Raw genomic sequence first — 24,685 nt, 5'->3', positions numbered from 1 at the left:
CAGTTGTATGCGTTATTTAGATGGTAGAGACGTTGTATTTAGAGCATAGAGAGACGAGAAGCTTCGAATGGTACAGAGGAGGAACGAACTGCAGAATGGAACTGGTATTTGGTATCATCGTTGTCAAAGCACTATCCAGTCTGCTAATGGCATGCACCATTAAAACGTCCTCAATAAATGTGTTCCTCGACGCACATCAAAAAAGTAAAAGGGCAACAACTACACAACAACCGTGTAGTTGTTGCCCTTTTACTTTTTGGATGTGCGTCGTGCTTCCCTTTGGAATCCATTAAAAAAGACACATGAATGATGAGAAAGTAAAAGGAATATGAAATATACTGGACCAGTAGCAGGGAGGTCACATGAAGGGACCATAACCCTTTGGTTCCTCATTCATATTCTTTGAATCCTTGCAGGAACCCCAACACTCAAACACACACACGCGCACGCACGCACGCACAGTCGCACACACACGCACGCGTGCACACACATATCCACAGCTGCTCTGCGGAGAGAGGCAGGCTCAATGGGGCACTGGTTAGCTTCAGCTCTCTGTGCCTGGGTGAGAATTAGCCAGCTTTAGCGCTTGCCTTGCCTGGTAATCTGATAATCTGGCCAGGCTGAGGAGAAGGGCTTTGGGGAGAGATGGTGTGTCAATCCATGTCTTTCCATGTCCCCTGGCACCGAGCGAGACGCGGCACACCGACAGGAAAGTTTGTCCATGAGAGTTCTGGCTTGCCATGACGAATTAGGCTCTGCTTAATTATGTTTGTCGAGAGCAAAGAGAGAGAGAGAGGGAGAGAGAGAGAATGTGAGGACTAAGGACTCTTGTCTTATTTGAGTGATACCCATATTGTTAGTCCCTCACAGGTACCCAGTGATATGTACTTATCATTATTTTCTGCTGTAATTGATGGCTAACATAATATCCCATTAAAAAGGTATATATATATTTTTATCACCCAAACCAAGTATACTAAATGTGTTTAATGCTTTTCCATACCAAACCTTTTCCATAAAAATGAGACACATGGCTGTGGATGAAATGCTCTCCTTGCCTGGTAATCTCATAATCTGACCAGGCTGAAGCAAAGGGCTTTGGGGAGAAATGGTGTGTCAATCCATGTCTTTCTATGTCCCCTGACATCGAGCGGCACACGACAGAAAAGTTTGTCCATGAGAGTTCTGGCTTTTCTTATGAATTAGGCCCCTCTTAATTGTGTTTGTCTAGACCAGATAAAAGAGAGAGAAAGAGAGAGAATGTGAAGCCTAATTTAATATGCCTTAATTCAGGGGTTCTCAACGTTTTTGGCCGGGGACCCCCGGAAATGCTTTGGCAATGTCTCGGGACCCCCGCCCCGCCCCGCCCCCTCCCGACCCCCAATATAAATTGACTGCTACAATAACCTTAAACCATTTGGGGCGGGAACCCCTTTTGGTGTTTTAAGCATTGTTATAATTTAGCTATTGAAACATAGCATATCTACAAGCTCATAGCGCGCCACCGAGTGGCGCGCTACGAGCTTGTAGGTCTGCTATTTTTTTTTTATTTATTTTTTTTTAAATAATTTGGGGACCCCCTTAGGTCTGCTATTTTTTTTATTTTATTTTTTTTTGAAAATAATTTGGGGACCCCCTAAAATAATTTGGCGACCCCCAGAGGGGTCGCGACCCACGGGTTGAGAACCCCTGTCTTCATTAACTGAGTGATGACCTCACCTTTTCTGTCCTCTCTTCTTTTTCTGTGTGTTTTTTCTCCCATTATAAAGTATATATTTTATTACCCGAACCAAGCATGTATACTAAATATCATACCCTGTACAATGCAGGCACCAATAAGAACCAAGCATGTATACTAAATATCATACCCTGTACAATGCAGAACCAAGCATGTATACTAAATATCATACCCTGTACAATGCAGGCACCAATAAGAACCAAGCATGTATACTAAATATCATACCCTGTACAATGCAGGCACCAATAAGACAATCTCAATCCGGTTTCTGAAATGGAGAGTTGGAGACACATGGTTTTAAGGATGAAATGTAAAACCAATACTAATCTTTATCCCCTTGGCTTCAAGTGACCTTACATTATAATGCCATTATCATGAATGTCAATTGTAATTGTAAATTGGAACTTAGTAGTAGTGAATGAATATTGACATTATAATAATGGCTCAATTACTGATAAAGTGGAGATGCTGTTGTCGCTCTAATTACATTAAGCTGGGAGCAAGACGCTGAATCCTAAACCTGTTAATCTGAACTCTTTAAGCCTTTAATCTGGTTAGCTGTCTAGAGAGGCTCAGCCACCAAGTACATACGCACGCACGCACGCACGCACGCACGCACGCACGCACGCACGCACGCACGCACGCACGCACGCACGCACGCGCGCGCGCACACACACACACACACACACACACACACACACACACACACACACACACACACACACACACACACACACACACACACACACACACACACACACACACACACACACACACACACACACACACACACACACACACACACACACACACACACACACACACACACACACACACACACACACACACACCAAACCTGTCACAACCTTGTAGAGTACTGAGCCATACCTGCCATACCTCTCATCTCTCTCTCTCTCTCTCTCTCTCTCTCTCTCTCTCTCTATCTCTTTCTAGATCTCTCTCTCTCCCTCTCTCTCTGAGACACATGTGACATATTGAGAGCCTGCAGCGAGATTCTTCCCCATGAGTGGCATTCCAGAGCAGGCCGTCCCATGGGAGCATGGGAGTGGGGCAGGACAGTTGTTGGGGGGTGGTTTGAGGGGCAGGGCAGGGTAGGAGCCTTGTTGATGAGGGGGTCTCATTAGAGTGGAGGCCGGGTGGGAGGGAGGGGTGATTGGTGGGGTAAGGATCCTGAAATTCACCTTCTAGACTTAGTTGCACATTATAACTTGCCCAAACGTGAACATACATTGAACTCATACCATCAATTTAATGTGATATCTGTTGCGTTTTTTTATTTTTTTACATATTGTTTTTCCATAGCTTATGACTTGAGCCACGAATAAGCTGTACCTGTTCGGTCCTGTACCATCTTCGGTGCTGAGAGATAGCTGAGATTTGTCTTGAAGAGACAAATCCATTGTGGGAGCACGGTATGCATTCTCAAGCACAAACATACTCATGTATGCTGACCTGACCTGCATTTGATGTTGTTCCAGAAAACAATGTCTCCTACTTTGAGGTCAAACCATTTTCCTGTTAATTACCTATTCATTCTCCATCACGACACATACAGGGCTGTTATCCAGGCCTTCTGCAGAGAGAGAGGGTTTATATTGTGTTTCTCTTCTAATTAGATCCGAATAGGGACACGCGTGTAGGCTCTGTGCATGTGCATTTTTGTCACATATTATCTTATCGTTTCTCTCTTTCATTCCCTTCATCCTCGCCCCTCTCTCCGCTCTTTGTGTCTGCTGTTAATATTTCATTCGCTCTGCAGTCAAAGCAGGCTGGTACATTAACCAGCGGTGCCAGTCGAGCTCTCTGCTTGTGGCAGGCTGTATAAAAATAAACACACTCTAGTTGTAATGAACAGATGTCACCGAATTTAAACGTGCACCCCCCACCCTCTATTTCTCTCTCACCCTCCTCTCCCAGCAGTCCCCCGCCCCTAACCCCCCTTCATGCTCATGCACAGAGGCAGACATGCATGCACAGACAGCATACAGATAGATGCCGGCAATCGTGTGTGTTCTCACACACACACACACACACACACACACACACACACACGCATACCCACATATGCACACGCACTAACAGGCACACACTCCACCACACATACTGTATAGCAATTAGCAAAGCACCTGCGCAACTACTAGAAAACTCTCTTAAACATAGATTGACATTATGTCAATGACATGCCCATGGACACGCACATACAGGTACATTCTCTCACACATTCCTGGGAGTGCTTCTTATATAAATTTGGCTGATTCAGTGTTCATTTGGACATATTTTGCACATACATTTTCTTTCAGATGTTGTATGAATGATATACATAGTATGGTATAGCATGTATGTTTTTGTCTATACCAGGGGTTCTCAACGTTTTTGGCCGGGGACCCCCGGAAATGCTTTGGCAATGTCTCGGGACCCCCGCCCCGCCCCCTCCCGACCCCCAATATAAATTGACTGCTACAATAACCTTAAACCATTTTGGGCGGGAACCCCTTTTGGTGTTTTAAGCATTGTTATAATTTAGCTATTGAAAAATAGCAGATCTACAAGCTCATAGCGCGCCACCGAGTGGCGCGCTACGAGCTTGTAGGTCTGCTATTTTTGAAAAATCGTGAAAAAAAAACTTTAAAAAAAAAGAAATTTGGCGACCCCCCGAGGTGTCGCGACCCACGGGTTGAGAACCCCTGGTCTATACCACTATCCATTTCATATACACCTGGCATGACATGCAGTATGGTATATCTTTATGTTCATTTAGCGTTTAAACCCAAGCTTGTAATGTATAATTTCATCAAATAAATGGAATAATTGTACTTTTCTAATGAAACATTTCATTGCACAGTGGCAATCTCGTTTTACCCCCTGTCTTCTTGCCATTCCACTACAAGTGCCTTACATAAACTTACTAATGATGTATACTCCTCAGCAGAAAAAGGTCAACTCACTGGTTCCATATTTATTGATTTAACCAAGGCGTTTGATTTAGTTGATCGATATCTTCTTTTGGATAAACTACATGCGATTGGCCTTTCTCAAAATGCAATTCTGTGGTTCAACTCATACCTCCATAATAGAAAACAGTGTGTTGTCATGCATGGGAAGAAATCTGATATGGTGGTTCAACTTAAAGGTGTGCCCCAGGGGTCAACCTTAGGACCCCTTATTTTTTCTATTTATGTGAACAATCTGCCATCAATTTTTAGACATTGTTGCTCCCAGCTTTATGCCGATGATACGGTCATCTACACATCTTACTCTGATTTAGCACAAATCCAAACTTCTCTTCAATACGACTATAACATAATACAAAATTGGCTCTTACATAATAAATTACTGCTCAATAAGTCAAAGTCTTTTATTATGATCTTTGGTACTAGTCCTAAACTCAAATCCATAACAGATTCCTTTACTATAACCAGTAATGATGGCACAGCTTTGCAAAAAGCTGACAACATTAAATATCTAGGCGTATGGTTGGACCCAGAACTCGCATTCAAATCTCATATTAAATTAACCATGTGTTAAAAAAGGTTAACTTCGGAATAAATGCTTTATATAGATCCAGAAACTGCTTTTCACTCAGTGTACGTAAGAAACTGGCTTTGCAATTAGTACTTCCACTATTTGACTATTGTGATGGGGTTTATCAAAATGCCTCAAAATCAGATCTTGTGCCACTTAACACTGCATACAATAGACAGGGTGATGTCTATCTGTCAGTACATCAGCAGGGTGATGTCTATCTGTCAGTACATCAGCAGGGTGATGCTACGGTCATTTCATGGACTATTTTCATGAGGTCCTCCCATCTCCTTTCCAGAGCCAGCTTGCCGTGCCCGTAATCCCTGGCGGCATCGCCGGAGCCCATTTCGGCATCGAGGCGAGGGGTTGGGTGTGAGCGTGTGTATGTGTTTGTGTGTGGGTGAGTTCTTGTGTGTCTTGTCTATCTATGTCTATGTTTGTCTGTGTGTATGAGTCCATCCCCCTCGTTACTCCCGCGCTTTTCCCACTGAGCGCGTGCCAGCTCTCTGTGTTTTCTGGCTGACGGGGCTGAAGGAGAGACGATTGTTCTCTGTGTACCCAGAGACTCTCCCCCTGCCAACTCCGGGATGAAATCCTTACTATAGCGGGGCTAACTCTTCACTGTCAGGCTCCTCACTGCAAAACACACAGCATTACTGCCCCGGGTGGGAGGATGACAACATGATATAAGTCCTTCAGAAACACACATGGTTAAATCCTTCCTGTTAATTAAAAAAATGGACCCAAAAGGACCCATAAGGGTCATCCCAACCTGGCGGTCAATCGTCAACTATAAATCAATGATTTTACAGTGTACGAGATTAGGAGTTCCACTGTGAATCAAACGGTTACCGGCAGATCCGGTGCAACTCAGGAGCAGGGCACATCAGTAGAGAATAGGAGTGAAGCACTGGAGCATTGCAGACTGTTAAATGCCTTTTTTTTAAGGTACTGTATCAGGACTAAATGTTTTGATGCCAGAAGCATCTTCATCTGAACCATTTTATACTGTACAACATCAAAAAGGTTATTGAGCTCATATGGCTCCATTTGTACACTATCTGAGTTAAATTAACTGAGGTTTGTACCGTGTATACATCACAAAATTCTCATGTCTGCGAATGGTCGCAAGGTGGTGAGTGAAGGTGGCGGTTTCCCAGGTGACTGCAGAAGAGGCACAGCTTAGAGGACATTAGAGATGTCTGTGAGAAAGTGCAGGGAGAGCGAGATGAAGGCGCGAGAGAGATGAAAGGAGAAGAGGAGAGGTGCGGAGGTCGTCAGGGGGGTGATCAGTGAGGTGGATGCGATGCCATCTGACAGGTCCAGCTGGGAGACTGCCCGCCCCCCAGCACTGCAAACTGGTCAATATGGAGGCCAATTACTGCTGCCCATGTGACCAGGGCATCATCCAACCCTATCATAACCTGCACGCACACGCACGCACGCACGCACGCACGCACGCACGCACGCACGCACGCACGCACGCACGCACGCACGCACGCACGCACGCGCACACACACTCACACGTATGCCATCTGTGCAGACCAGCAACAACGCGCACCACCCCCTCTGATCCAGTTGCGTCCCCATGCACACTCCTACTTAACCTCCTAAACATGGGCCAACCACACCCCATTCCATGGTGGAGCACAGTGCCATATATTCTCCAGAACATACCTCAACTGGACCCCCTCGAAGGGACTGTCAGGCGGATGAACGGCTTCCGCAGAGCGAGAAAAGTGACAGTGGCTATAGGTACATGTTTATAGGTAATGTCTCCTTTGCTATCGCTACAATGTGTAGTGCTGTAATGTAGATCGGTTACTTTCAGTCCACCACGGCATCCCAATTTTGTTCATGTGTGTCATGAAATAAAATAGATCTATACAATCTCACATTGTGAGTATTTTTTGTTACAGTGGTTAAGTAATTAACATCTCCCTTCTATTGTACAGTATACCTCATCACCACCAACATCTGGCAACATCCAAAACCTGCCACAAAAAAAAAGAAAATAAACTGGCAGCCCACCAAACGCCCGAGACCCTACCTGGCACTCGCCCTAATCTCCACCCCTGCCTTTCACCCCACGACCCTCCCAGCCCTTCCCGGTTCCTCCCCAGCCCCTGAAGCCTGCATGTGCCCCCTCCTGTGGCCCCGTGTTTCTCCCTTGGCAGTACCTCCAGCAGTGGCGCACATGCACATTTTAGCTCCTGCCTTGTCTTCTGCCCCACTGCCCGAGCTCCACCATGCCCCATTGTGTGATAACAAACAGATGTTGTGGAATTTCTACTGAATCGGCTGCCAGTGACGGGCCCTGCTCGGCTCCCATGTCTGGCATCGAGGGCACTGACTGGCATGCAGTCTGGAGTCAAGGCTGCAGCAGGGTGGCTGTGTGGGTTTGTCTGCACGATTGTTTCTGTGTATGCATGCATATACATTTGAGTTTTGGGGTGTGTTGGGGAGGTATGCATCTTTATGTTATGTATATTTTTGTGAATGTGCATGTGTGAACATAAATAAAGACTGTGTGTGTGTGTGTGTGTGTGTGTGTGTGTGTGTGTGTGTGTGTGTGTGTGTGTGTGTGTGTGCGCGCTATATGGGCCTATATATTGTTTTATCCAAAGTATTTTTTAATTTCATTTCAAAATGCTTTGTTTCATAGTTTGGTTGTAATCAGTGCAAATTGTTGTAATCTTTTGCAGATTTATCTTGTAGCCTATACTCTCTATAAATCAAATTCTCCTCTTATTTAGGCTATAGTGCTAGTTTAATGGCCTGCAGTGTGTAATTATCTTAGAGATGGTTAATTGGAGTTCACACCAGTACTTGTGACATTTTGATAATCGCACTATTGACTGTTATCATGTCGGACACTTCGCTTTTATCCTATCAAGTTGAGTGAGAAAGAGTGGGCAAGGACACGCTAATTTAAACAGCGAGATTCGTTCACTCACTTTTTTTCCCCCCAGCGCATAGTGGAATTGCAAGTTTAAGTGTGGCTATAGTTCAAATAGCCATATAAGCAGAATCAGGTTACAGCGTTTATGTCACTATTTCGAAAGTATAGGCTGTATAATATAACAACGTATAGGCGATAATAGGCCTATAGCTTTATTCTAATAAACCACGGCTAAATGATTCAAAGATAGCAAAGAAACAATACATGATAAAGCAGTATATAGGCCTATTTGATTTCTAAGACAATTAGCCATGCTATAGCAGTGTATCCTATATATAGCCTGCATGCATGCATGCTGAACCATTTAACCAATAGGCCTACAATCAGCCTAAAATAGTGCGGCATTTAGCACACCCTATTTATTTTAGGCTATAATATTCGCGATATATGGTCCTTTTTGTAGTGTATTTCGTCTGGCTACAAACACATTTCTATAGGCCTATTTTTATTGCATAGTTGCTTTCTCTTTATTTATTTTTGCATTTCTGTGGACGTAAGCCTATATACATTTCACCATTAGCCTAAATTTGTATTTGGTTATTTTTTTAAATAAATAATCTCAAACAGTTAATTCAGTTCATTCTACTATAATGGAACTCTGACTTCTGAGGCCTAGGCCTACTACTAGTTTGTGCAGGTCTGATGTGAATGAATCTGAGGAGAGAAGGCGATGAATGACTCTTGCAAGTTGCAAATATACCGTGATGATGGTGCATGGTGATGGTGCAAGGTAACGTCTAAGAAAAGATGGGGCTTACGCCTATACTGCAATTTACAAATATGCTTGTGTTTACGAAATATGTTGCAGGCCTTTCGTTAATTGAACCAAAGTTTTGCCATGTGTTGTTGAAAAAAAATGCATTATTCAATATTCACACAAAAAAGGTCTGCGTGTGTGTGGTGTGGGGCGTGTGTGTGTGCGTGCGTGTCCGCGTGCGTGTCCGCGTGCGTGTGTGTGTGTGTGGGGCAAAGGGTTATAGCCTGCTCGGAATGATTCTCATTTTAAACGTGCTGGATAATGAACAGATGCCGCAAAATTAGGAAAGGAACATAGACTCCTCCCTGCAGTGCCACTTTGGCCTGGTGAACTGGCACCGTGCGGGCATGGAGGCACACGGGTGTCCTCTCCAGAGCGCGTGCATGGTGCTGGGGAACATTAAGGAACTTGGCAGCACAGCAACTCTGCCAGCCTGCCAACTTCCGCCTCTGGAAAGCACACACCTCTCTCTCAGGACGGGGAAATATTTTGATAGATGCCCTCTCCCACTGGCTCGCCTGTACTGACTCGTCCAGAATTGCGTGTAACTTTTTTATATATATTTTGCTGATCAGGCCAAAATGTATTCGACAAGAAAAAAAGATTAACTCTTTCAAAAAAAGTCTATAACATGGAACTCGAGACTCGAGGCCTGTACAGAGAAAACAAAATATAGGCTATTTAAAAACACAACTTGTCAGGAAAAGGTGTCATAGGATTTGATGGGGAAAGGACCCATTAAAATAATATCTATTTGTAATAAAACCAAGAAGTTTCTTATATTTTTATTCTGCAATATATAGTGCTGTGCAATGGAGACTTATAAAACGCAGACCTGTAGCCTACACCATGCAGATTTAGAAACATTTTCGTTAAAGTTTAACTTCTTTTTTATATAACTTTTCAATTGCCAAATTGGGGAGCTCCTTCGTGTATTTCGCTGAATTAGAATTAATGATTGCATGCTGCCTGCATGCAGAGCGCCTGCATGCATAGGTCTATAGTTTATTGATATTGGTCATCGACACTCCCATCATCCCGCATGCACCAAAAGCCTCTCTGCGGAGTGTCCTGAGCTAATAGCACCCTGGACATTTTGCAGAACATATGGGTCCCGGGGCAGCGCTCCAAACACAGCCAGGGTGGCAACGATTCATCCGGGCGAGAGGGAGGCGTGAGAGGGCCAGTGCCACTGACGGCCCTTGCAGAGTGTGTGTGTGTGTGTGTGTGTGTGTGTGTGTGTGTGTGTGTGTGTGTGTGTGTGTGTGTGTGTGTGTGTGTGTGTGTGTGTGTGTGTGTGTGTGTGTGTGTGTGTGTGTGTGTGTGTGTGTGTGTGTGTGTGTGTGTGTGTGTGTGTGTGTGTGTGTGTGTGTGTGTGTGTGTGTGTGTGTGTGTGTGTGTGTGTGTGCGTGCAATCCCGTACATCTATTCGTTTGTATAGCATAGCAGTATAGTATATAGTAGGCCTACTTTTCTTTCTTAAATGCATTAGTTGCTTTGAACAACATTTTTATCTGTAAAACGCGCATGAATAAAATGCCATCGAATTAATTGTTTTTTTTAATATAACGCATTTAAAGGTCTTTGGCAGGGCTATTAAAATATTGAAATTATAGAAGCATTTCGCCTATAGGTTAGTCTGAGGTGTTAACTTTTCATTTTACATAAAGTGTAGGCCTATAGCTACCACTGATAATTCATTCTGTGTGAATAATATACGTCGCATTGCGTATACAGCAGGATTCGCTACCCGGCCAATAAATGAGGAATTTAAAAATAACAGATGATGATGACACATCATCACACCTGTTATTGTTGTTCGCCATTTTCGTCATTTTTGTATCCAAATATGGGTTGTGCTTTTTGAGAATTGTGAACATGGACGGTGGACCGGCACATGTGATGGTCTGGATCATGGCTGCATCAATAAGTGAGGGGCCGCGTGTCAGATAGGGCAGTGCATGTTCTCTCAACCTTTTCAGGCCGTGATTCCCCAACATAATCATATTTGAACTGGGACCCCCCTCTCCCTCAATCGGTTCTACAAATAAATATTATGGAAAATATAGCAGATAAGCTCAAGGCCTTGAAAGCTTGGTAGTTGGTATATGTTCTTCACCAATTGAGTCAACAGACAGACAACAGACAGACTGTCTGTTGTCTGTCTGTTTATCAAGGCCTATACACACCCTTTTTCCTTTTCCCTTTCTTTTTTCCCAAATACAAGTGGTGTCTGCCTGGAAGTTCACCCAGATCAGTTGCTCCTTGTGTGAGTCCCTAATTTGAGTATAGCCTTTACAAATACAACTCCTGTCAATTATCCTATCTCTCACTCACGTGTTCTCTCAGTTTACTGTCTCTTTGAAGAAACCTGCACTTAAAAACAATACTAATAATAATACACACCTTGTATGCGTGAATGAGTGTGTGTGTGTGTGTGTGTGTGTGTGTGTGTGTGTGTGTGTGCGCGCGCGCGCGCGCGCGTGCGTGCGTGTGTGCTTTTGACATGGACTATAACGTGGATGCAGGTTTAACTGGATTTAGCCAGCTCATAATGCATGTTAATAATATTAATGCAACATTTCTAGAAACGATTTAAATGTGCTGCGGGATTGTTACCCAAATCTTAATTGCATGTTTAAATGTAGGCTATTTATTATACTTACAGCTCAAAACCAATTAATCTACAAAGACCTATAGCGGCTACAGACTTTTAGGAGCTATATCTATTCTGTACTGCAGGACTTGCCAGTTGCCAATATCAAAACGGTGTTGCCTATATGTTAAAAGCACCGTTCAGTTATTGGACTGTTCTATCTATTGTTTTATTGGCATACGGCTACAAATTCCTCCATATGCGTCTGTCTGTGCCATGCAGTTTTTTGTGTGGCTAAAGATAAATTTGCACTGCACTGGCGTAATCTAAATAATTTACAGACAACATTTCAAGATCAAGTGTTGTGTGACTGGCACAGTGGCGAACTATAGGCTATACCGTCGATATATCTGATGAATTGAAAATGGAGGACCCTGATGTAAACAATAGTGCTTTTTCTGGTTTTAGCATGCAGATTTAGTATTGACCATGTACTTTCTTTGAAATGTATAGAAACTGTGAATACAATTATCAATGATATTATCAATCAATCATATATCCTGAAGAATCCTGATATGTATGTAAAAACTGCGGAATTTAATAGAAAGGATGACATTGCTGCATATATATCTCCATATATGACGCATGGCCTGAGTCTGACCGCATGCACAACACATGAGACATGGAGCTATAATGTGGCCTTTGGGGAATTCTTGCGGGCATTGTCTGGTCAGTTAAACTAAATCCCTGCATGTTTTAGGCTGCACATGCATGGTGGAATCCTCTCTCTCATTCTTTCTTGCCCTCCAAAAATACAAAATAAATTCTTATCATCCCTATAGGATGGTACAAATGGTGCATTTATATACAGTATAGCGCTTTTATCCAAGGTGCATTACATTCACCCATTCACACACACATTCATACACCGGCGGCGGAAGCCATGCAAGGTACCATGTAGCACATCGGGAGCAATTTGGGGTTCAATGTCTTGCCCAAGGACACTTCGACATGTAGACAGGAGGAGCCGGGATTCGAACCGCCGACTCATGGATCATTGGACGACCTGCTCTACCTCCTGAGCCACAGTCACCACAGTTACAAATAAACATTCTCCTCTCATTTTATTTTACCATATATTATAATAATAAAGAAACTATAAATTACTGCACCATGTATTATATCATTTTATTTTACGTCACAGTTGTTGGAATACAAAGTTCAACTTGATTTTTTTAATGGAAAAAATGCACACATGGGTTCCCTTCATTTCCATTGAATATTAACATTAATTACAAAACCGACACAATAAATATACGTGCAATATAACTAAATCATATCTGGCGCAAATGAACTGGAAAACCTTAAACCAAGACTATACATTTGAAAGAAAAATGGCTCAGTCAGAAGAATGGGAAAAGTCAAATAATAAAACAAAATATATGAAACGTTTTATTTGATCTTAGACCTTTTTCTTTCTTTTTTTAATCCAACGGGTTTTGGCTGCGTGTGTGTGTGTGTGTGTGTGTGTGTGTGTGTGTGTGTGTGTGTGTGTGTGTGTGTGTGTGTGTGTGTGTGTGTTGGGGGGAGGCTGTTTGCACCGTGCGTAATGATGATGTCACTCTGTCTGCGGCCATGCACATTGCTTTTTGTGCACTTGCTGGGTTTTTGCATAGTTGTGTGAAAACGATTGAGAGAATGATTCTAACACAACCCAACTAGCACATTCTGGCACCTGCTCCATTTCCCATTAATCACAGCCCATCAGTTCTTAAACGTGATTGTTGATTTTTGTATATATTTTTTAATATTCTTTTATAATTCAGAACCAAACACAATGTCTTAAGCAAAAACATAAAATAAATAAAATAAATTATAAACTTCAAGTATACGAAATGACAACAAAATTAGCCATGTCTCCAACTTCAAGTTGTCTGTGCGTGTGTGTGTGTGTGTGTGTGTGTGTGTGTGTGTGTGTGTGTGTGTGTGTGTGTGTGTGTGTGTGTGTGTGTGTGTGTGTGTGTGTGTGTGTGTGTGTGTGTGTGTGTGTGTGTGTGTGTGTGTGTGTGTGGAGCTACAAGTGCCTCGGTTGGTTCAGGTATACGCTTGTCCAAAGTGTTCTATGGGTGAGAGATGGACAGTTTCTGTGCCGCATGAGAATGACACGGGGTCGTTGATTGTAAGAAGACGCACGATTAGTTGCACACTGTTTTAGTTGTGAAAAAACGCATTCAGTTCATCATACACGGGCGGTCGTTCGTGGTGCAAGTGCATGTCGTGATAAGGCGGAACGTTTTCCGAGTGAATCCCGCTCCGCGCGCCCGAAGAGCCGAACACCAGGTTGTGGGCCGCGGCGGGGCGAGAGCCGGCCAGGCCGGAGGAGTAATGCATAGAATAGTGATATCCTTTCTCGTTCTCGGGCGACGCGGAGCCGCCTTGGTGGTGCTTCACGGAAAAGTTCCCGTTGACGCACACCGGGGGGCTCAGTGGCGCCTCGTACTCGGGGCTGTTGTACTCTGGAGACCCGCTGCCGCCGTACAGCGAGTCGTAGGTCGAGTAACCCCCGTGTGTCCTCAGCGCCGGATGCGAGTTCGAGCCCGACTGGCACTGGTACGGGTAGGAGTGCATGGAGAACGTGCTTGAGGCGTAGCGGCCCCCGTCCTGGCACTGCTCCGTCAAGAAGTTCCGGGAGTTGAGCTGCAGGCAGCCCGCCACCAGGTTGGTGGTGGGCTGGGACAATCCCTTGCACAGTGTCTGCACGTAGGAGACCAGGTCGGGCCTCTTCCCAGAGCGCAGTATCTCCGACAGGGCCCATATATAGTTTTTTGCCAACCGGAGCGTCTCGATTTTGGAGAGCTTTTGCGTCTTGGAGTAGCAGGGCACCACCTTGCGCAGATTGTCCAGTGCAGAGTTCAGGTCGTGCATGCGCGTCCTCTCCCGCGCGTTGGCCTTGTGGCGGCGCACCTTGGAGCGCTCCACGCGCGCCTGCGTCATTTTGCGCTTCTTGGGGCCTCGCTTCTTGGGCCTGTCGCCGTTCTCCGCGTCGTCCTCTCCGTCCTCCTCCTCCGGCTCGTCTTCGTCGTCATCGCCGGCGTTCTCGGACTGCGTCCGGCTGCCTCCCCTGAGCCCCTCCGAGTCCTCCATGGAGGAGTCCTCGGCCAGGCCTCGGAGGTGGTCGTGGTGGTGGTGGTGGTCATCGTCTTTGATTTTCGAGTCCACCTCGCTCTCGCTGTCGTCCGCCCAGCCGGAATACTTCTGCACGTCAGGAAGCAGCGAGGGGTCACTGAAAAGCCTCGTCAACATGGTGGCTCTGAGGAAGAGAAAGGTAATAAAGCTAATGATTATTGCGCCGCTGTTACGCGCAGGAATATAGGCCTATATCATCCAAGTGTCGTGCATGGTAAGTGCAGTGTTTTTATTGGACGGATATAGGCTATATGTAAATAAATATGAGATATCTTGCTATAGTCATAAAGTTTGCCTATAGAGGACAAAGAGTGAAAATCAGTTATGCATCGATAGAAAGGGAAGAAAAAAAAATCACGAAACAGCCTGCCATCTATATGGCATTGCATTGAACACTCAGCCAGACGGATCGTCATTTAATTCCCTGCTGTCATCCGCCTGCCCTCTCGCGTCCTTTCACAGCGGGTCTCGGCGGCAGAGGCCACTCCAGATCCCGTGGGGCGCTCTGTGAAGCGACGTGCCCCCACTCTCACTCCTCCTGACGCCCATACACTTCTGGCTACATTCCAGCACTATTCATAAGCGTTATGGTGCCTCTCCAAACACCATTCAAAAGGGATTTTTAATTGATAGGGTAGGCTATATATCTCTGTTTAAAGTCATGTCGTTTAATTAGGCTGCTTTACAGATCTTTCAATTCAAGCCCTATAAAATAGTCGGATAGCAATTTCTGCACGGGCCAACGGGGCTGCAAAATTGTATTTAATCTATATAGTTTTTATTTCTTCACGTTATTTTTGCCTGCACATATTTAATTTAAACAGGAAAACAATCTGGATATAGGATAATCTTTGCATGCAGCTAATTGTTGTTATTAACAATAATACATATAACCTGTAATAATCAATAACTTAAATTGTATTATTAGTATTTAACGCACATTGTCTAATTTTATGAATTCCGTCTCAGCCTCTTCAATTAATTTAGAGAAACTGTGTTATCTAAATTAACGATAAATGTGCCCAGCCAGCATATATACCGTAAACAAATAAGCAGTCATACCGTTTATCCAAATGCGTAAAGTAAAAAAAGAAATAAAGTAAACCAATCAAACCAAAAGATGAAAACGGTTAGAGTAGTAGGTGGTGACCGTGATCATATCTTAAGCAACTTCAACACACGTCACTGTTCAAGAAGCTGTGACTGCACTTCCAACATGTTTCTCCTCATGGAGCAAACAGACTTGCAGTCCATCCATAGGAGGCAGTCTGAGTGTGACGGTTGGCTAATTATCTCGGGGGTGTGCCAGGGGCGAAATCTAGTTTTTAAATTTCAGGCTCAGGAGGTTTGCTCAATTAAAAGCAAAAAAACAACATCGTTTAATTAACAGACCGTGCAGCCTTACAAGAAATAGATTTCACACATAATCCAGTATGCAAGAGTGCACGATTTCCAAACACTTTTAGTGGCAATGCCTTTAGCCTACACATGATAATAGCTTTGCCTTTAGCCCTCGTTAAATATAAACGCATTGGATAAATTGTAGAATGCTTTCTTTTTTGAAATAGTCAAAGCCTATAGGTGCTGCAACATCGTGATAGATCTATAATAGATGGAAACGGTACCGTATAGATCGTGTGTTCAAGATATAATACGGATAAAACTATATGCAAACATAAATCACGTCACACTCTGTCATATAGTCAAATGGCGTTGTTGTCCCACCCTTTCATTTTCACCGAGACATGGACGTCCAAAATCATCGACAAAATCATCGATAGGCTAAATCTTCTATTAAGATTATAGGCTATATATGCTTGGGGACATCCCCCCGAATATGCATTTGTTTCACGAAATCTTCCTCATCCTTCCGTCCTGCATGTGCATGCATGCTCATGTCATTGTTTTTCAGATTTATAAGGTCCAGACTCCAGGCTCAACGATCTCAATCAAATTAACGTCCGATATGATCTATTAGATGTTGTAGATTAGCCTATTATAAAGACTATTCCGTATAAGACTCATAGCGATCCATGCAGAATAAATGAAATGAAGATTCGAAAAAATATATCTTCGATTGTGGCGTGTGTGCACGATTGGCATTGACAATCAGATTGTATAGCATATCTGAATTGCAAATGTGGTGCTAAAAGTTGAAGGGCAAACAGAAAATGCACTATGGGCTAGTCTCATCCAAACCTATAGCCTGTTCAAAACGTGGCTGTAAATTCACCACCACAGGCATTCCATTAAGAAAAGAAGAAAAGAAAAAAAAATAATGCTGTAATAAATCAGGAATTCACGCTGCCTATAGCTGCATGCATTATTGCAACCCCTATTTATTAGCCTAAATCAATGACTCCTCATTTCGGCGAACCGTCACTATGGGCTGCAGCATTTGTTTATAGTCCAACTTACCTCGGCGGGAGCTCTTGAAAGGGTGGGAATGCGCGTGAGTTCAGACCATCTTCGGGGACCGCGAGCGATAACAGCTCCTATAGGTGCGGCAGACTATAGTGCCTCCTCTCCTCTCTCGCTGTGCTTATCCGCGCGCGCGCTCAGAGACAGTGTGGCATCGCTACCAGGCAGGGTTACATACCAGCTATGATGCCAGGCCATATGGTTGGCACGTCACTGGCAAGAGCCATCACATGAGAGCCGGTGATTGACATGCGCCTGCATTCGGAGAGATTGCCTTCCCGAGGGAAGAGAGGTCCGCCATCTGTCACTGCGCTCGCGCTCACACAGCCAGAAAAGAGAGAGAGAGAGAGAGAGAGAGAGAGAGAGAGAGAGAGAGAGAGGCAGCGAATGGGGAGAAAATTGATGGAGAACGAAAATGGTGGAATACAAAAAAGATATAGATAATTGTTGACCCCTGCCTTCAGAGATATTATATCGCATGAAAGATCTATATAATATAGATCATATGCACTCAGTGTTTCTCAAGCTGTAAAGTCGCTGTGGTGGTATATAGGGGGGATGGGGATGCATTAAATAAATGCATTAAGGCCGTGGAACAGAAGGCATATTGTTTATTTATTTACCTAATTGGATAAAATTATACTGCAATGTATTCATAGGACAACAAAAACAATTGTGATTTGTTGTTATATGACCACATGGGCATAGCAGTCAATGACCACACACAAGATATATACTGTACAGCTGTACAGGAGGCAGACAAAAGACAAAAACATTAAATATAGGTTTATCTATATGCTGGGTGGCATGTGCACCGTGTGCTTACTGTATGTGGTGAGGATAGAGGATCACATGTGGTTGGATACTGGTAGGTGGGTCATGGTGTTTGAGGTTGTGTATTGCTGCTGGTGTTTTCCAGAGCGCGATGCCAAGGGGCGGCCTGCAGGGGAGCGTGTCAGAGAGAGAGAGAGAGAGACCCAGGTGTGCTGCCCCACCGGGGATGGGATGAAAAAGTGAGGAGGGGGAGGGAGGCTCACTCACGCAGAGGAGAGTGGGGATTGGTGATGGTTGGAGCTGGCAGCAGTGCCCGAGATTTAAGAGGAGGCATGTTGGCCCATTAGTGCCACTGATACATGACTCTGAATTCCATGTCAGTAGCATTCTGGCTCCTCCAGTAAGCATTGTGTCCATCCCCATGCCCCAAGATCGCTCTATTTAGCAGACATTATCGGAGTTAATGTGAGAAAATGAGCACGGTGACCGCCATGCACACATCCAAGTTGGCTGTGCTCTTTGCTACAAACAGACAGAGGAGAGAGAGGCACTCGGATGGTGGCTGAGAAATAGCTGATGGAAGCTCATCCTGTCCTTGAGTCCAGGTTCACCCCAGTCTCCTCCTTGCCCACTGTGGGAGTGGGTTTAGGGTGAGGAGGAGGAGGAGGCGGATGGTGGGGTCACCCCTGGGGTCACCAGCAGTGTGGCAGCTGTGGCTAGGGAGCCGTGATGCTGCACATTCACTAATGTGTCTCATCCCTTATGGGACGAGGGGACGGTAGCCTGGCACGTCCCCAAATCACGGTGGTGGGGGTGGGCGGGGAGGTAGAGAGGGGCACCAAGCTTCACCACAAGCCAAATCTGTGCCCTATCCTACCTCAGCTGCACTGGAAAGGGAGGAGGGGGGGCTGATGCTTTTCAACAAGTCCCAAACAACCTTGAGGTCACCTTGCCAAAATAAATGACCACTCTCAACTGTGGCTTTAACTGGCTTTAGCCAGTGACATGGTCAGACTCAAGGATGCACCAATCATGGAGTCTTTGATCTATATAGACCCTCTCATTCGGAATTATGATATTTCAGAATGACGTAGCATTTTGTTTGCGTTGATGGCCACCTGCCATTTGTCTCATGATGGGGCCAAAAGGAGAGTCGAAGGCATGTTTGTTTTTGAGATGTCAAATTCCTTCCTCCCAGTCTCCATGGTCAAATGACACCCGGTATAGCTAACCAAAGTCATGAAGCCACACCTCCAAACCTTTGACATCATTCTCCTCCCTTCCTCCCTCACTGACTGTCTGTCAGACATGCGAGGGGATGACCTGCACTTCACTTGTCTTTCTGGAAGACATGCAAGTTTCCATGGCACAAATATATGAAATACACACAAGCTTGCACGCACACACACATACACATACACAGACACACACACAGACACACACACGGACACACACACACACACACACACATGCACACACACATGCACGGACACGCACGCACACGCACACGCACACGCACACACACACACACACACACACACACACACACACACACACACACACACACACACACACACACACACACACACACGACATGTGCATGCATGCACGCACACGTAGGCTACGCAGAACCCTCCCACATGCACCGCCAGACTCCCGGACCCCATCTGCACTCTCCTCTCTCCAGCCTCTTAATTGCATATGCACAAATGCAAATGCCTATTAATTAATTACTTGACTAATTAGTGCAGTGGTATTTTAGAGCGATAAATCAAGTGGAGATGGGGCCGAGGATGGGGGGGGTTGGGGGGGGCAGGAGGAGGGCCGTGGTGGAGCATCAACAATGAGCTCACACCAGGGGGAGTATAAGTCCTACGCGTGGGAGTCTGCGTTGGAGAGGATGTGTGTGCTGGAGCTTCAGAAGCACCATTAAAACCCATTTAGACCTGAGGACGATTCCACAAAATGTCTTCTAAATCCTTACAGTTTTCTGAAAAACCTATGTTTCTATATCAGTGGTTTTCAAACTATTTCATGTCAAGGACCCCCAGAAATATATGTAGCTTAATTGGCCCCGTACCCCAATCTCAAAATATGTTGTTCCAGGGACCCCCCCAGAAGCAAAGATTTGAGTTAAAAGTGTTCACTGGGAAAGGATATATCTCTGCTGTCGGGAGGAAACCTCATAACTCCAAAATGTTCATTTTTCAAGAAATGAAAAATATAAAATTTTCAGGAAATTAAGAAAACCTTATATTTTTAAAACAAAGCAATACAGCCTAATTAAAGTAGGTGTTGTAACTTTATATATTGTCAATTACTTCCATGAGAGGGGGAGAGGTGGTGGAGTTAGTTGCTTTAGCAGACATTTTGAAGGTCCAATTGAGTTAAGAGGTTTTGTCCAAAGCACTTTTTTTACTACTTTCCATTGGTTCAATATTTTTTCGAAACAACACACAAAGGGTGTTTAATAGCACTGATTTATGCCAGAAACCTCAAAAATGGAGTTATGAGGTTTCCTCCTAACAGCAACGTCAAAGATTTGCACACATTTTCACGATTTTTCAAAAATATCAGGATATTTCTATTTCTATAGAACACTTATGTCATATGACAATAGTACACTATCCAAAATCACAGACAATATCCAGTCTAATATCATGATATGGATATAATATTGATGCTAAGGATTTCCCGATAACGTTTTTTTTGCTCCCGATCCAATTCCAATCATTTGACGTGAACGGCACCGATTCACCGAATCAAAATGTAGCCTACTTAAAGTATAGCAAAAGTAAAAGTACTCATTATACAGAATGTCCCATAATTTCATGTTTTCAAATGTATAAAATCTTTTGAAAATAGCAGATCTACAAGCTCACAATGGTTCACGATGCGAAACGTGAGCTCGTAGATAGGCTATTTTCAAATGGACGAAATGTATGTAGGGCTGAAGTGGTTAATGTACTTTTGTAATAATTAGCACAATATACAAAGTATATACAAACTGAAGTTTTCAAATAATTGTAATTGAGTACAAGTACAACATTGGCATTGCCCCTGAGATGTTGTGGAGTCGTAAAGTAAAAGTATTGAAAATGGGAAATACAGTACTTGAGTATATGTACCTATAGTTATAGTTACTTCCCACCACTGCCATTAAGACGCAGAAGAGCTGTCTTGTGATATACTGTACTGCAGCCTGAGAGAGAGAGAGAGAGAGAGAGAGAGAGAGACAGAGAGAGAGAGAGAGAGAGAGAGAGAGAGACAGAGAGAGAGAGAGAGAGGGAGAGAGAGAGAGAGAGAGAGAGAGAGAGAGAGAGAGGAGGTGGAGAGGTAGGGAGAGGGAGGGAGTGAAGAGGAGATTAGGCTGACCTCTGTTCTTCCAATTGTGTTTTACTCTGGCATGCAGCCAAGCTATAGCTTGGATACTCTGAAGTACAAAGCAGCAGCGGTAACATCACAATTAAATCTTCAGTGTTAATTTAACTCTGATGATCGTGTCAAATTGATCCGGACCTATACATGTTACACTCTCAGGGGATTGTTGGTCTTAACGCTACATATTTATATTTATATTATAAAGTCACGTACGTTCAATGAACATAACAGTTGGCATCGTTTATGCAGTGATACTGATGTGATAATTGTGGCATCTGTGACTGGGAGATGAATAATTCTGCCAGCCCTAGCATTACGTGTAATTGTGTGCGTGTGCGTGTGTGTGTGTGTGTGTGTGTGTGTGTGTGTGTATGCGTTTGTGTGTGTGTGTGTGTGCGTGTGTGTGTGTTTCGCGTGCGCGCGCGTGTGTGTGTGTGAGAGCGCGTGTGTGTCCGTGCGTGGCTGTGTGCGTGTATGTATGTATGTGTGGTGTGTGTGTGTGTGTGTGTGTGTGTGTGTGTGTGTGTGTGTGTGTGTGTGCGCGCGTGTCCATGTGTGGCTGTGTGGCTGTGTGTGTGTGTGTGTGTATGTGTGTGTGTATGTGTGTGTGTGTGTGTGTGTGTGTGTGTATGTGTGTGTGTGTGTGTGTGTGTGTGTGTGTGTGTGTGTGTGTGTGTGTGTGTGTGTGTGTGTGCACGTGTGTGCGTGCGTGCGCACGCGTGTGTCTGTGTGTGTGTGTGTGTGTGTGTGTGTGTGTGTGTGTATAGGTATTCCAGGCCCCCTGTCATAGGTACCCATGGAGATCTCCGGACTGAAATATTTATCCTCGTTTGCTTACTGCCGAGACAGTGTGGTCTTAATTGCAACATCAGAGAGCTCCACCTCTCTCTCTCTCTCTTGGCTTTGGATGCAATGGATACAAAACCGCATCTGGGAGCAGAATGTATGTGTGTGTGCGTGTGTGTGTGTGCGCGTGTGTGTGTGTGTGTGTGTGTGTGTGTGTGTGTGTGTGTGTGTGTGTGTGTGTGTGTGTGTGTGCGCGTGTGTGCTTGCTTTGTAAGAGGAGTTGCAGTATTTACGGCATATTTGTGGTACATGTGTCAGTCTCTCACTCATCTAAATCAATCACACACCAGTATTAATTGAACACGCACGCACGCACGCACGCACGCACGCACGCATTTCAGCTTGTGTTCATGCTTCCATCACTCCAGAGTCAGAGGTGGGTTTGCTATCGATCCATATGCCTGCCACCAGCTCTGTCTGTCTGTCTGTCTGTCTGTCTACAACATTAACAATATAATCAGAATCCAGTCTTTATACTTTATTAATACAATGGTTTTAAAATCGGTCGGTGGGTCGGTGGGTCGGTCAGTGGGTCGTTCCACAGGGTGTGTATGGCTCTGGAGTTCTTCATCAGTTCCCGTGCCAACCCAACCCATGCCTGGCCAAGCTGAACCATCTTGTGGGATTTTTTGGCTTTTAATTATAGTAACAGAGGATTAATTATGGCAGTGGAAACAAGGGGCCATGCATTATTGATGCTATGAGTGAAGGGCTGGAGGGGGTAGAGGGTGCTAATTAAATCACTGCCCTACTGCCACCTCCTCCTCTGTCTCTGCTAGCACCATGTCTTCCACCTGCTACATACTGTATGCAGCACGCGCACACACACACACACACACACACACACACACACACACACACACACACACACACACACACACACACACACACACACACACACACACACACACACACACACACACACACACACACACACACACACACACACGCACTCACTCACTCACTCACTCACTCACTCACTCACTCAAGCCATAATCTTAAACCAGATTTATACTTTGTAGTATGACGTGTCACGCACCAGAAATAGAGGGTATGCACATGCATAAAGTGAGTGGCAAATCGAGCGGAAAAGTGAGTGGCAAAGTGAGTTTAACGTTGTTTAATGTCGTTTAACGCAATCAGATATAGGACTTTTCTGTTTGGATATGTAGCCTACGGGCTGTCACGGCCAGAAAGTTGTTCTTTGCCACTCAGTATAGGCGTTCCCGCATAACTTCCGGGATATGATGATGATGTCACGCACATACCCTCTGTAGCTAATGTACAAGCTTAAATGCATTGCATAATTTGCATTGTGACACTAATGTGTTGTGAGTTTGTAGATCTGCACAGTCCGACTCATACTGCCTCTCTCTCTCTTTCTCTCTCTCTTCTTCTGTGTAATGGTTTTCTACCATTCTTAAATTCAGAAGCAGTAATTCCTCCTGACGTACCATCCTGTCCTCAGGAAGTTAGAAACCTACTCTCAGTCTATGCTTCCTGCCTCTTCGCCTCTCACTTGTTGTGCCTCTTCCGTAGACATATTTAACATACGTACTCTGTTGAGAGTGTTTGCTGCTACATCTCATTGATGGGAGAGGTTTGTGTTCAATAATTAAGTGAACTACCTGCAAGTAAGCCATGCCGAGCTATGAGGCCCATAGGGCAGGAGCCTATCAACTGTTTCTGTAGTGTGAGGCAGCTTGATGTACAAGTACACCCCATGGATATGATGTACCCCCTGGACATGACGCTAGTATGTCGCAGGGACTTCCAATCCAACCCTTGATGCTGAGTGCCAAGCAGGGAGGAATGAGTCCCATTGAATGAGTCTTTGGTATTAGTGTGGTACGAGGCGTCAAAAAAACAGCTCCCGTAGGATTTTTGTGCTAAAATCGTTTCTGGGGGGGTCATCTATTTGGGACCTCCCAGAACAGTATGCCAGCCAGTTAATGTCCGATTTTCATAATATTAGAATTGTTTTAAAACATTCTGAATCGCGAGGATTACAGCGATTCACTATATTACGGTGATTCACCATATTACGGTGATTCGCTATATTACGGAGATTCACTATATTACGGTGATTCGCTACATTACGGTGATTCACTATATTACGGTGATTCGCTATATTACGGTGATTCGCTATATTACGGTGATTCACTATATTACGGTGATTCGCTATGTTACGGTGATTCGCTATATTACGGTGATTCGCTATATTACGGTGATTCACTATATTATGGTGATTCACTATATTACGGTGATTCGCTATATTACGGTGATTCACTATATTACGGTGATTCGCTATATTACAGTTCCCCGGACTGACCCCTGTGCATATAGTTCTCATTACATTCCTCGCTCTGCTCCTGTTTCAGAATAACGTCAAATGAAATTAGATCCAAATTGAAGAATAAAAGTAGTTGTAGCTCGGCTCTGATAACACAAATGAGTAGTACCTAATACCAGGGGTCTTCC

At 44.4% G+C, this 24,685-nt stretch overlaps 1 protein-coding gene across 1 annotated transcript; it reads right to left on the bottom strand.

The window, feature by feature from the left end:
- Nucleotides 1-13,807: 13,807 nt before the first annotated feature.
- On the bottom strand, nt 13,808-14,899 carry LOC306937723 (neurogenic differentiation factor 2-like; the record flags this gene model as incomplete). The annotated part of the gene is made up of 1 exon (XM_079521636.1): nt 13,808-14,899. One exon carries the CDS (start codon nt 14,897-14,899, stop codon nt 13,808-13,810), a length of 1,092 nt encoding a protein of 363 aa, XP_079377762.1.
- Nucleotides 14,900-24,685: the final 9,786 nt, after the last annotated feature.

The sequence above is a fragment of the Electrona antarctica genome (genome assembly GCF_951216825.1).
Source record: "Electrona antarctica genome assembly, chromosome: 14".
Taxonomy (NCBI): Eukaryota; Metazoa; Chordata; class Actinopteri; order Myctophiformes; family Myctophidae; genus Electrona; species Electrona antarctica.
This window is presented reverse-complemented; position numbering and strand designations above follow the sequence as displayed.